The 15,134-nt window shown below is 40.3% G+C and overlaps 1 protein-coding gene across 7 annotated transcripts in view; it reads right to left on the minus strand.

The window, feature by feature from the left end:
• The window catches only part of KIF16B (kinesin family member 16B), a 292,648-nt gene that overhangs the window by 249,908 nt on the left and 27,606 nt on the right, over positions 1-15,134 (minus strand). For all 7 annotated transcript variants that reach the window (XM_055345060.1, XM_055345069.1, XM_055345039.1 and 4 more), the window contains exon 2: positions 632-701. In XM_055345060.1, the coding sequence (XP_055201035.1) occupies positions 632-701 (70 nt within the window). The remainder of the gene's footprint in view (positions 1-631; positions 702-15,134) is intronic.

A 15,134-nucleotide genomic window follows, 5' to 3' on the forward strand; every position in this document is an offset into this window, starting at 1 on the left:
TTTTACACTCTTATCCAGCCCCCACCCCACCAAGTGAAAAGTATTCACAGTCCTTAACAAATTCACTGACCAAGGAAAAATACCAGGATATTTTAAGTGCAAAAGGAAGAAAATGCCATCCTAGAAAATTCTGTTTTTTTCAATGATCTCTTCCAGGGGAAAAAAAAATATATATATCCATTTTTAAAAAATCTTTCATCCCCTGCGTTTTGAATAATAATACAAGCTTCTCTTGTAAAGTTTACAAAACATGATTATTTTCATTAAGAACAGAAACAAATCTAGGGCCAACGTTTACTTATGATTCACAGAATGCAGCCAATTTCCAGGCTAAGGATCTTCCACAGGATATAGGATAACAATGCTGAGCCTGGGCTAAACCTATGAGTTCCCATACAAGGGCTCTGAGATCAAATGAAACCAGGGGACAGGAGAGGAGACAGAGCACCACCCTCTTGCCTCATGGACAATCTCTAGCCAAGGGCAAGTTGATGTGGCTAGTTGAACTAAGGAGGAGGAGTAAGGGGTAAGGAGGAGGGGTAAGGAATGGTAGACGTGTTTTATTTACCAACAAATCATTTTGACAATAAATTAAACGAGGCTCATGGAGGAAGGCCAGGTTGCTACTTGCCTTTAAGTTTGTGATGGTTGTTTTGCTTTTCTCCATTTGAATAATGAATTTGGCTTCCAAGTCCTTCTCCCTGCAACACAAATAATTCAGTACTAGTTAGGAGAGAAAAGATTGTTTTTAAAACATTTGTTTTATTTACTTTTTACATATGGGGGTTTGTTTTTAAATGGCATCTGAAGCACAATCTGTGATACCACTCCTCCCAAATCCTTACTAATATAAACACAAAGACACATAAAACAGATGTCACCATCAAAAAACTTAAGACTGACAAATAATGTGTTCTCAAAACCTGGAAGAATTTCTAACTGCAAGCCAAAAGGAGTGTAAATTAAATGACAGAAACTGTGAAGGGCTGTGTGACTCATGAAAAAAGCACTGCTTGCTTGCTTGCTTTCTTTTCTTTCTCTTCTTTCTTCCTTTCTTTACTTATTTACTTAATTATTTACTGATTGATTGATTGATTGTTACCTGGTTACAAAAAGACAGACACTTCCCCTCCACCCAGGATGAGAACCAAGAAGAAAACTGATATGAATGGTCACAAATAGGTACTGCTTTTAGAAGCAGCCAGGACACTGCCCCCTCCGACCACCTTCTCTCTATAAGCATTCAGAAACTGCAGTTCCTGGAAAACAGCAGAATTGGAAATCCACAGAACTCTTAAGAAGTATAGTTCTCAAAAATAAATGACCATGTATCTACACAGTGGAGTGGACTGTCACTGAAAAAGAATGAAGAAGGTCTCTATATACTGCTGGGGGTGGTAGCCAGGGTGTATTGTTAAAAGGGGAATGCAAAATGGAGAAAAATCTACCTAAAATGCTACCACTTTTACGTAAAGACAAAAAGGATAGCCTACTTATTTTTCAAAAGTCCAGCCAACTATGGGGAAAGAAGAAAACAAAAGTGGAGGAGACAGAGACAGAAGCTAGATTTCTACAAAAAATCCAGAATCTTAGATCATCTTTAGAATGATGAAAATAATTTATACCCAAAAAACAAGATTATTTTTTAAAGTGGTCTGAAACACATCAGTGTTTAAAAAAAAAAAAAAAGGCTTGAAATGCAGGTGATACGTTCAGTGTTAAAAAATAAAATTAAAATTAAGTTAAAATGAAGTGATCTAAAACAGAAAAGCTGAAGCAAATGAACCTAACTGTGCATCAGCACCACAGTGCAAGATGATTCCAATCATGACTGTATACTGAAATCTGACTGTAGAATGTAGTGGGATATAGTCCACAGTGGGGGAAAAAACTGTGAAGAAATCTTAAAGCACTTTCAGTAATCAAATTTCTGCTGGTAAAGTAAGTGTTGTCATTCAGTTATTTCTGTTTGTGTACTATGGGATAATACCTAAGTAATTATGGTTGTGACCTTGAGAACCAAGGTTTTTGAATGAAAGGAGATACAAACGTAAGATGGATGAGGTTAAGTAAAAACTCTGTGGTCCTACATTTGAATGGAACTAGCATAAACTTTATCTGAAATTGGAAAGGAAACAGAAAAGACCCCTTTCCCAGTAGTCCAAGATGGTGGAGTATATTATCTTAGTTTCATCTGGCCCCAAGAATTCAGCTAGAGAGCTATCAAATCATTGTGAACACCTGCAAACTCAACCAGAGATCTAAAAAACAGCTGCAACTCTGCAAATGGAAAAGCGACTACTTTCTGTATGAATGACAAGACAGAAAACTCACCTCAAGAAAGAGAACAGGAGGCAGTACCGACTGACAGGGACCTAATCAGTAAAGACAGAAGATGTCCTAACTAGAGTTCAGACTAATGATTATAAAGATAACAGCTGGGCTTGAGAAATGCATAGAAGACACTAGAGAATCCCTTTCTGGAGAAACAACTAAAATCTAATCAAGTAGAAATAAAAAAGGCTATTAATGAGATGCAATCAAAAGCAGAAGCTCTAAATGCTAGAATAAATGAGGGAGAGGAGAGAATTAGTGATATAGAAGATGAAGAATAAAGAAGCTGAGAAAGAGATAAACAACTACTGGATCATGAGGGGAGAATTCAAGAGATAAGTGATACCATAAAACGAAACAATATTAGAATAACTGAGATCCCAGAAAAGGAGGAAAAAGAGAGAAAGGGGCAGAAGGTATATTGGAGCGAATGACAGTGGAGGACTTCCCTAACCTGAGGAAGGAAACAGACATTCAAGGAGGCACAGAGAACACCCCTGAAACTCAGTAAAAAGAGGTCAAAACCCCAACATATAATAGTGAAATTTCCAAATCTCAGAGACAGAAAATCCAAAAACAGCTAGGGGAGAAGAGGTCCATAACTTAAAAAGGTAGAAACACTAGATTGACAGCACACCAATCCACCAAGACCTGGCAGGCCAGAAAGGACTGGTATGATATATTCAGGATGCAAAATAATTTAAAAAAAAATATGCACCCAAGAATACTTTATCCAGCTAGGCTGTTATTCAAAATAGAAGGAGGGATAAAAAACTTCCAGGACAAACAGAAACTAAAAGAATTTGTGATAACTAAACCAGCCCTGCAAGAAATATTAAAAGGGATATTTTAAGCAAAGTGAGAGCCAATAAGTAACTCAGACCAGAAAGGAAGAGAAACAATACACAGAAACAGTGATTCTACAGGCAATACAATGGCACTAAATTCCAATCTTTCAATAGTTACTCTCAATGTAAATGGTCTAAATGCTGCAATCAAAATATATCAGATTGGATAAAAAAGCAAGACCCATCCATATGCTGTCTGAAGAGATTTGTTTTAGACCCAAAAACACTTCCAGATTGAAAGTGAGGGGGTAGAAAATCATTTATCATGCTAATGGACATCAAAAGAAAGCTGGGGTAGCAATCCTTATATCACACAAATTAGATATGAAACTAAAGACTATAATAAGAGATGAGGAAGGACATCGTATAATAATTAAAGTGTCTATCCAAAAAGAAGATCTAACAATTATAAATATTTATGTCCCTAACATGGGAGCAGTCAATTATATAAACCAAACAATAACAAAATTAAAGAAATACATCAATAATAATAGCGAGGGACTTTAACACCCCACTCACTGCAGAAGATCAACAAGGAAACCAGGGCTTTGAATGACACACTGGACCAGATGGACTTCATAACATTACATCCTCAAGCAACAAAATACACATTCTTCTCGAGTGCACATGGAACATTCTCTAGAATAGATCACATACTGGGTCACAAATCAGGTTTTAAACAGTACCAAAAGATTGAGATCATTGAGTTTCAATGCTTTGAAACTTGAACTCAAAGACAACAGGAAATTTGGAAAGAACTCAAATACATGGAGGTTAGAGCATCCTACTATAGAATGAATGGGTCAACTGGGAAATTAAGAATTTAAAAAATTCATGGAAATAAATGAAAATGAAAATACAACTGTTCAAAACCTTTGGGATGCAGCAAAGGCAGTCCTAAGAGGGAAGTATACAGCAATACAAGCCTTTCTCAAGAAAAAAGATCTCAAATACATAACACCTAACTTTACACCTAAAGGAACTAGAGAAAGAACAGCAAATAAAGCCTTAACCTAGCAGAAGGGAATAAAGATTGGAGCAGAAATCAATGAAACCAACTAGGAAGAAATAGAAAACCTGAACAGACCTATAACCAGCAAGGAAATTGAAGCAATAATCAAAAATCTCCCAACAAACAAGATCCAGGGCTGACTGGCTTCCCAGGGGAATTCTACCAAATGTTTAAAGAAGAATTAATACATATTCTTCTGAAGCTGTTTCAAAAAATAGAAATGAAAACTTCCAAACTCTATGAGGCCAGCATTACCTTGATCCCAAAACCAGACAAGATCTCACCAAAAAGGAAAATTACAGACCAATATCCCTGATGAACACAGATGCAAAAATTTATACCAAAATACTAGCCAATAGGATCCAACAGTACATTAAGAAGATTATTCACCACAAACAAGTGGGATTTATTCCTGGGCTGTAAGGGTGGTTCAACATCCACAAATCAATCACTGTGATACACTACATTAATAAAAGAACAAGAATCGTATGATCCCTTCAATAGGTGCAGAAAAAGCATTTGACAAAGTACAGTATCCTTTCTTGATTAAAACTCTTCACGGTGCAGGGTTAGAGAGAACACTGCTCAATATCATAAAAGCCATCTATGAAAAGCCCAAGGTGAATATCATTCTCAACAGGGAAACACCAAGAGCTTTTCCCCTAAGGTCAGGAACACAGCAGGGATGTCCACTATCATCACTGTTGTTCAATACACTACTAAAAGTCCTAGAGCCTCTGCAATCAGACAACAGAAAGAAATAAAAGGCATTCAAATCAGCAAAGAAGAAGTCAAACTCTCCCTCTTCGTAGATGACAGAATACTATACATGGAAAACCCAAAACTCCACCCCAAGATTGCTAGAACTCATACAGGAATTCAGTAAAGTGGCAGGATATAAAATCAATGCACAAAATTCAACTGCATTTCTTTATGCTAATGAAACACAAGAATGAGAAATTAAGCAGTCAATTCCATTTACAAATGCACCAAAAACTGTAAAATACTTAGGAATAAACCTTACCAAAGAAGAAAAGGATCCTACTCAGAAAACTACAGAACGCTCATGAAAGAAATTGGGGAAGACACAAAGAAATGGAAAAATGTCCCATGCTCATGGATTGGAAGAATATTGGAAATGTCTAGGCTACCTAGAGCAATCTATACATTCAATGCAATCCCCATCAAAATACCATCAACTTTTCACAGAGCTGGAACAAATAACCCTAAAATTTATATGGAACCAGAAAAGACCCCAAATAGTCAAAGGAGTATTGAAAAAGAAAACCAAAGTAGGGGGCATCACAATTCTGGACTTTAAGCTCTATTACAAAGCTATAATCATCAAGACAGTATGGTATTGTCACAAAAACAAACAGATCACAGAAACAGAATACAGAACCCAGAAATAGAACCTCAACTCTATGGTCAACTAATCTTTGACAAAGCAGGAAAGAATATCAAATGGAAAAAAAAGGCAGCTTCTCAACCAACAAATGGTGCTGGGAAAACTGGACAGCCATATATGCAGAATGAAACTGGGCCATTTCCTCAGACTATATACAAAAATAGACTCAAAATCAATGAAAGAGCTAGAGACAGGAATCCGTTAAAATTCTAGAGGAAAACAACAGGCAGCAACGTCTGTGACCTCAGCCACAGCAACTTCTTGCTAGACATGTTTCCAAAGGCAGGGGGAACAAAGGCAAAAATGAACTATTGGGACTTCATCAAGACAAAAAGGTTTTGCACAGCAAAGGAAAGAGTTGACAAAACCAAAAGACAGAATGGGAGAAAATATTTCCAAATGTCTTATCAAACAAAAGGGTAGTAAACAAAATCTATAAAGAACTTATTAAACTCAACACTCAAAGAACAAATAATCCAATCAAGAAATGGGCAGAAACATGAACAGACATTTCTCCAAAGACATACAAAAGGCCAACAGACACATGAAAACATCACTTGGCATCAGTCACAAATCAAAGCCACAAAGAGATGCTATCTCACACTAGTCGCAAAGTCTAAAATTAACAAGTCAGGAGAGATGTTGGTAAGAATGCAGAGAAAGGGGAACCCTCATACGCTGCTGGTGGGAATGCAAGCTGGTGCAGCCACTCTGGAAAAAAGTATGAAAAAAAAAAAAAGAAAATAGTATGGAGGTTCCCCAAGAGGCTAAAAATAGAGCTATCCTACAACCTAGTAATTGTACAACTGGGTATTTATCCCAAAGATACAAATATAGTAATACAAAGGGGCACCTGCACCACAATATTTATAGCAGCAATGTCCACAATAGCCAAACTATGGAAAGAGTCCAGATGTCCACTGACAGATGAATGGATAAAGAAGATGTCATAAAAAAAAAGAAATCATTTATGTGTGTGTGTGTGTACACACACACACACACACACACACACACACACACACAACGGAATACTACCCAGCCATCAAAAAGAATGAAATCTTGCCATCTGCAACAACATGGAGGGAACTAGAGGTATTATGCTAAGCAGAAATATGTCAATCAGAGAAAGACAATTATCATACGCTCTCAACTCATATGTGGACTTTAAGAAACAAAACAGAGGATCACAGGGAAGAGTGGAAAAAATAAAACAAGACAAAATCAGAGAGGGAGACAAACCATAAAAGACTCTTAATCACAGGAAACAAACTTAGGGTTACTGGAAGGAAGGGAGGTGGGGGAATGGGGTAATTGGGTGATGGACATTAAGGAGGTACGCAATATAATGAGCACTGGGTATTATGTAAGACTGATGAATCACTGACCTCTACCTCTGAAACTAATAACTCATTATATGGTAACTAATTGAATTTAAATTTTAAAAAGAAAGAAAGTACTCCCGGGGATGGCTGGGTGGCTCAGCGGTTTAGCGCCTGCCTTTGGCCCAGGGCGCGATCCTGGAGTCCCAGGATCGAATCCCACGTCGGGCTCCTGGTGCATGGAGCCTGCTTCTCCCTCTGCCTGTGTCTCTGCCTCTCTCTCTCTCTCTCTCTCTCTCTCTCTCTCTCTGTCTATCATAAACAAATAAATAAATCTTAAAAAAAGGAAAAAGAAAGTACTCCCTAGCTTTGTCCCCTGAAAACGCCTAGAATCTTATGCCCAAATTAGAGTCTCTAAATTCCATTTAGAGTCAGGGCTATTTGAAGAAAGAGTCAGTCCAAATATCTGAACTATCTCCTCACACAATAAAGCAGGATGCTAGCACACTGGAAGCAACCAGTTTGTTCAAGGTGTCCACAGACAATTTCTAACGTGGCTCCTGGTGATCCCTGTCTCCAAGTATTCGAGGTCCCTGTGTGAGCCTCTGCCCTGGAGAGTGGGCTGGACCTAGCAGCTCAGTGCTAACAAACGCAACACTAAGTCCACAAAAGTGATGGTCTGGTGCTTCCCAGCTTAGATTACAAGATTCTGATTTCTGACTTGCTGGAACTCCGGTTTGTCTCTCTCTCAGAGTCCTGGCAATAGGGACAGCCAGTTGCCACACTGTGAGGCTTCAGGAGAGACTCACGTGGCAAAGACCTGCGGCTTGCCAGTAATCCCAAGGGTGAGCCTGGGAGTGCCCCTCCCCAGCCAGGCTGGAAAGCCCTGGACTACAGCCTTGAGGCCCTGCGTGGGTCAGGGGACCCAAATAAACCCCACCCTGACTCCTGACTCGCAGAAACAGAGAGATAATAAATGTTGTCAGAAGCTCCTAAATTGTGTTACACAGTGAGAAATAACCAATATACGAGCCACGTCAAAAAGACTCAGGAGCCAACCTGAAATAAGTTCCCAACGGCTAAAGCTGAGTAGCACAAAGAACAGTAACTGCAATAGACTGAAACACATGAAATACGCATCAATTTATGAACTCATAAAAAAAATAAAAACTGAATGGTTTCCTTTGGAGAGTCAAAAGAATCACCTCATTATTTTAAAAACTATTAAACAGGGGCACCTGGGTGGCTCAGTCAGTTAAGCATCTGACTCTTGGTTTTGGCTCAGGTCATGATCTCAGGGTCCCGGAATCGAGCCCCGTGTCAGGCTCTATGCTCAGCAAGGAGTCTGCTTGAGGATTCTCTCTCCCATTCTCTCCCTCTGCCCCTCCCCCCACTCTTGCACAAATGCTCTCTCTCCCTAAAATAAATAAAATCTTAAAAAAAAAAAAACCTAGTAAATAAAGGGGAAAACTCAAGTACTTGCCCTGCATTTCCTAAACAACCAAGTATTTTTAATTTTAACAGCTTCACCAAATAGTTGTTTGAAAAAGTTCCTCTTTTTAGAGTATTCGTCTTAATAAATGAAGAAGAAACGATAGAATTAGGATGTTAGAACTTTGTGACCCTGGTGTATTCATGGCTCCAGGCAGTGACAACCAGTAGCTGCTAACTCCAACACCAGGAGACAACCAGACATGCTGTCCATCAGAACTGAAAGACCAAACACCTGTGCTGCAGAAATCTTGCCCCTCCCCCACAGAAAAGGCCTGACTCTCATCTAGAGCTGATACACAGTGAACACCAGGCAACACAGGGGGCAGGGGGAACACGTCAACAATGCCAGCAACACAATCAGCAAAATCCAGCTTCTGCGAAGGGTAGCAGGTAAGGAACCCAGTATATTCAATAACAAGAACAATAAATTGCAAGGATATAAAGATGAAAGGGGAACCTACAGATTGAAAAAAGGCTTTAAAGACCTATCAACCAACTGGATTTCAGTGCAAACAGAGGGCATTTTTAGAAATTATAAGATACGTAGGGAAATCTTAACACTGACTAAATGTCTGATATTATGGAATTATTACTACCATATTTGGTGTGATAATGGTATCCTGATGATTTTAATGTCTTAACCTTTTAGAGACACACACTGAAGTATTTATAAATGAAATAATATGACATCTGGGATTTACTTTAAAATAACCCCAGGGTGAGGGAAGCAGGTATCCTGGCAACCTCAGGATAATCATCCAGAATAAATACCTGCTAGAACAATGAAACCCAAACAGTAAGTTGCAAACACCCAAGAACTACAGTGGATTCCCATGGCCTGACTGAACTTTTCCAAGCTAGTCTAGAGAAGTACAAGCCTGGATGAACAGAACAGTGGCTCAAAAGACAGACAAATAAATGAGGTCCCCCCAACCCCCATGGGCACAGTGCCCAGATCTTGGGCAGCTCTATTTTGAACCCAAAAGTGAGAACTGCCTCGGGGACATCCCATGTTCATGTGACCATAGAACAAATACCTTACAAAATTACCCCTTTCTTACAACATGCAACTACCAAAAGTCATGTCCTGCCTGCAGCAGGAGAACTACACAATTAGTTTTATTAACACCACAGGCTGCCGCATCTCAATCCCTTTCATTCCCAATTGGGTCCTTTCTCAGTCACTAAACATTTCTAGATCTTTCACTTTAAAACCACTATTATCAACAAATACCTACTAGGAACACACAACCATCCTGGGATGGAACACCAGAAGTGACTATTAATAGCTGCTCACACTACTTGTCAATTCTTACTTACAAAACATGAAGGAATGAGACTCACATTGTGCCCACTATTCATTGAAAGTCAGAGGTGAAGTAACTCCAAGGATCACGGCCCTATACCCCTGGAGCAGCACTAGTTAAAGGGCCCTCCACGTGATCATTTATTCTTCCCTGTTGAATGGCAGTATCTCCCTAGTGTTAACATCCACTCTAAAAATGCTAGAGAAGACAGTGACTGAAAGATTAGTATGTCATATGAGCATCTATTAGCCACTTCTCAAGCCTGAAGATGCTTGGTGGGCTTCAAAGGGTTCACAACCTTAAAATTACACTCACTGCGATGTGGCGGGGGGAGGGGAAAGGTGGCAGGTTCACTGTTCTGAAGGTCCATAGCTGTCTTCACTTTCTCAAAGAGCCCTATATCCCAAAAGATAGGAGCTCCAGCTCAGACTTTGTGTCTCAAAATACAGCCCAAGAAGAAGTAGCATCAGCAGCCCCAGGAACTTGTTGGAAATGAGGGATTTCAGAGGTAAGGGTGATCTGGCTGTGACATCTGTCACCCCATTAATCGCCAGGGTTGATTCAGCTGATCTGGCTGGCTAGGCGGGTGTCCCCTTCCTCCCTTTACCACTCCATGTGTGTCCCGCAAAGCTGTGCACTCAGTGGAAGAGGACAATCTTGCCCAATGGAGGAGGACCATTCTTCAGTCAAGGATATACAAGCAGCTGGGTTCCTCTGCTAGAAACTCCAAATAAGCTCTCAAGAAATGAGGGATCTCAGGCTCCACCACAGACCTATTAAATAGGAATCTGCACTGTAACAAGAGCCCTTGAAGATTCCAATGAACGTGAAAGTTTGAAAAGCACTGCGCTGACATTATCTTAATATGACAGAGTGATAACTGGCCTTGTATTCACTCTCATGAGACACTCCATCACATTACATACTTCACACACTGGGAAACAAACTACCTTTGTACTTTGACCTTTAAGTCTTCTTTGTAAAATCACATAGCAGAATATGGTTACAACCTAAATCAACTGACACTGTCTCCACTCTTGGCTCTTAAGTTGTACTGCAGCTTCTGACCCAAAACAACAAGTGTCTGACTTACTGGGATCTAAGACGTCATCTGAGTGTTACAAAATCTAGGTTACCTCATTCCCAGCACCCTGCCAAGCTATCAGCTTCTAGCCCTTTCTATACCCAGACTGTTTCCCAACATCAAGGTGATGTTGCTGCCACTAGCTTGAAGTCATTCTTAAAAATAATCAGGGTAAGGGAGGAGCTAAGGAGTAAAAAAAAAAAAAAAAATAGCCTGGGGACAGAATCTTAAAAAACCCAGGGAGTAAGGGAAGAAAGGAGGAACCAGTTACAGAAAGTGAGGCATGGCTCAGGGAGATCTTGGCAAAGCTGTCTCAAGATGATGCTTCTCAGTTCCAATAAAGTCATTCAACAAGAGCTGGAATGATCTTCGAAGGAGGAACTAGAAAAAAATACCACAGCACCATCACATGAGTTTGAGCACACTAAAAAACAATATCTCAATACATTTTCAGAAGCTATTTCATAGATTTTTGCAAGAAAGGGGATCTTCTGTGAATTGGGGGAAAATATCCAGAAACCTCCAGAAGATTCAATGCAGCATTAAGAGATAAAAACCAGGGCTTACCTGATAATATTTATCTTCTGTGCTGAACAAGCTGCCGTTGAGTGGTAAAACTCAACAGCAGTATGAGGACCAGCATGGGCTGCAAAAGCCCAAAAAGTTGGACAGGTGTGCAAAATGAGAATACCTTTTTTTAGATGTGACCATTCAGCAAGCTGAACATCTGAACAAAATCTACAATACATCTATACATCTGCTCCCCTTATTCTAATGAGCTAATGAGCTCTCTTAACACAAATAACAATTCAAAAATAAATACTGGAGAAAAACAAACATTTCATGTGAAAAATCCATACATTTAATCAAAGTGGCTACCCACTTTGGGTAAAGGAATCTTTACTGCCTGCAGTAAAGATCTTAGGGGAAAAGACAGAAGCTGGGTACCCCAGATCATGGTGACCTTTACACAGGTTTCTACAACTCTGGTTTGCTTGATACCCTTCTAGGAGAAGGCAAAGAATTTATTTCTGTGTCTAACAAAGAAAATCTGGGTGCCACGGTGGAGCTTTATATTCTTAATCATCTAATGAGCCCAGCCAGTAGAAAACCCTGTGAACTTGTCCTGGAAGTCACAAATAAAACACATGCAGATGCAAATGGTGGGACACTCCATATGAAGTCTGGTGGCTGGTGGAAATTGCTCAAGTGCCAAAAGCATGTGTTGATGAGTTTGAGTCTTATCAAAATTCAAAATATTTAACACCAACAAACAGATCCATATCTCCCTCGCAGCACTTAAAAGGCAGTAAGCCTTTGGAGCAGAAGGCCATTGACATAGAAATCACTAAATCCAGAGACTGGAGGGAGGGCTAAAGTCACTCAGTCAGAAACTGCAGGCAGGGCTGCCCGGAAAACATTTTAAGACTGTTGGTATTAATGTTCCTACAAGGCAGTTTCTTGCCTGTCAAAACCACATCAGATCTCTTGCTTGTGATGTCAAACCTCTTACAGCCTTCATGCAGGATCTTTGATGAGTGGAAAGTGGGAAATCCTTCAGTGCCCTTGGTAAATTAGGCAGTTCTTTTTTTTTTTTTTTTTTCCATGATAGTCACACACAGAGAGAGAGAGAGAGGCAGAGACATAGGCAGAGGGAGAAGCAGGCTCTATGCACCGGGAGCCCGACGTGGGATTCGATCCCGGGTCTCCAGGAAGGATCGCGCCCTGGGCCAAAGGCAGGCGCTAAACCGCTGCGCCACCCAGGGATCCCAAATTAGGCAGTTCACAAAGATTCAGGACAATCCAAGGAGATGTGAAGTACAGCAGATATGCTTGAGGTGGATCACCTCACAGTGTCAGGAGATGGGCCATGTGCAAGGATGTTTCTGTTCCAGAAAGGAAATTTTACAAGCAACAATTTCCTAGATTGCTTCCTTCTTGAACCTAAAAACTAAAACTATAAGAAAAAGATGTATCTTTATGCCAAAAGTATTAGTATTTATAACAAAAATGCTAGATATTAAGCCATATAGAGCAAATTTCACTCTAGTTACTAAAAATACCTATGGAAAAGCCACAGTAATCTCCACAAAGTGCTTATGATGGTTGGAATCATTAAATTTGGAACCAACCCTCTGGTGTATTCATCCCTTATAGATTCCAGGAGAGTTGTCAAACTTCCAAATATTTCAGAAATGAAAGAAGAAGGAAGGTTCCAGTCTCCTCATTCTCTCCACACCCTGCTGATCAATCCTGCTCAGCCCATTGTCCACTGGAGACAGGCCACTGCCCATGGCCCTCACTTCACCACAGAGCCTTTAACTATCAGAGGTGACTTCTGGGTCCAGGTGACACACCATCCAACAGCTTTACCTCCCACTTCCTCATCCCCACACCCAAAAGGCAATTACTTAGTCCTGTGCAATCAACAGCTCATCTACCGACCGTGGCCATATGCCACATCTCCCCACTCCACAGACACTGTCCCAGCTTGGGCTGCTACCACCTCTCTAGTGTCTTTGCCTCCGGCCTGTTCCTTCCCACCCACACTCTACCCTGCTATCAGTGGGATCTCACCATGAGGCTCCCCTGCTTTAACTCGTTCAGTGACCTCTCAAAGGCTATAGGATAAAATCCAACTCCCAGCCGTATACAAAGTCCTTCCTGCTCTGATCCCAACTAGTGTTGCCATTCAACACTGTATCAATTCCACTCCCTTCTACTGGCCTGGTCCACTCCCAGCCAGCCAGCCAGACTCAGCTTTAGACCTCACATATCTGGAGAGCCTTCACTGAGCCTTCCATCCTATCCCCTAGTCAGAGGGTCCTCCTCCCTATCTCACCCACCAGACTCTGAACTTCTTAGAAGTAAGGACTTTAACTGTCTAGGTTTATACCCTCTAGGTTATGCCCTGGCAACTTTGAGGTACCATCAAGTTGTTGAATGGGATGGGCTGACTAAAAGTTAAATAATTGCCTCTTACCCTGGCCTAGTCTTCTCCACGTGCATCCTCTACTTAATGCCAGCCTCCCTATGAGCCCCTGTATCATTCTTGGTTCTTGCTCTTCCACATGTTATGGTGCTATACAATTCCCATTTCCATTCCAAAGCAAGGCTCCTCTCCAGTCTAATTTGCATCACTCACCCCGATAAAAACTTCAGAAACAATTTCCCTTTATACACCTGCCTAGTTCATCCCACTCATACAGGTCTTATCCCTGCTGATGTCACCTCTCCAATCAGTCTAGCAAATCCCAGAGAAGCAAGAACCAGTTTTCTTTACACTCCACAACCTGAGACCACTGAGTACAAGGGCAACGCTCACAATCAATGCTCAGTGCTTTATCTTTTAATCCCTTCAGCTGAAAACTGTAAAACACCAGGCACTGAGAGTTCCCCCAGCTCAGGTCAATTTCCTCTGACATTTAAGAAACATGGGAAATAAATCTTGACATTTTTCTCATATTGAGGAAAATAAATAATCCTAAAATATTATTTGAACATTGATCTGATAATAGAGCAAAATGAACTATGTCTCTCCCGGGCCACTTTGGTGAATTGGGTTTCTCAACCGAAAAGTCAATTATGGTTCTTTCATATAAATGAGTAATTTATTTGAAATGTCTGGAAACTAGACCATAAGATGCTACAAATGAACCAGCTGGAGTAAGAAGACTGAGTTATAGATCAATATTGGTCAGAAGGGGAAGGGGAAGGGAGGAAAAGAGTAAAATGCCCAATCAGAAAAAGAGATGAATTGTGTCAGCTCTCAGATTTGTGCGTAGGAGGAAGCTTATCAGGAAAAAAAAAAAAAAAACACCTTATGTTCATTCAAGTATTTTGAAGCATTTTTGAATTATTCAGCAATCCAAATTGATTCCAGTTGCTCAGTTGATGGTATTTAGTCACTCCATAACAAACAGCCTAAGTGGTACTGAGATCTCTAAACTGAGCATTACCTAAGAAGATTCTAAAGAGTAGCTTATTCACCCCAAGTTCTGAAGTCAGGCAGTATCCCCCAAATTGACCTTAAAACTTACAGACTTTGTATATAACTATAGAATCACTATGTTGTACACATCATAATATTGTATGTCAAACAAACTTCAATCAAAAATTAAAAATGCAAACTAACATAATGCGAACTCATATTTAACGGCCTTCACTTTGGTGGCAAAACATTCAATAGCAAAAAAAAAATTGTTTTTTTAATTGTTTTAGGGCAGCCCCGGTCATGCAGCGGTTTAGTGCCACCTGCAGCCCCGGGGTGTGATCCTGGAGATCAGGGATCAAGTCCCACATCAGGCTTCCTGCATGGAGCCTGCTTC

This window comes from Nyctereutes procyonoides, unplaced genomic scaffold (assembly GCF_905146905.1).
Source record: "Nyctereutes procyonoides isolate TBG_1078 unplaced genomic scaffold, NYPRO_anot_genome, whole genome shotgun sequence".
Taxonomy (NCBI): domain Eukaryota; kingdom Metazoa; phylum Chordata; class Mammalia; order Carnivora; family Canidae; genus Nyctereutes; species Nyctereutes procyonoides.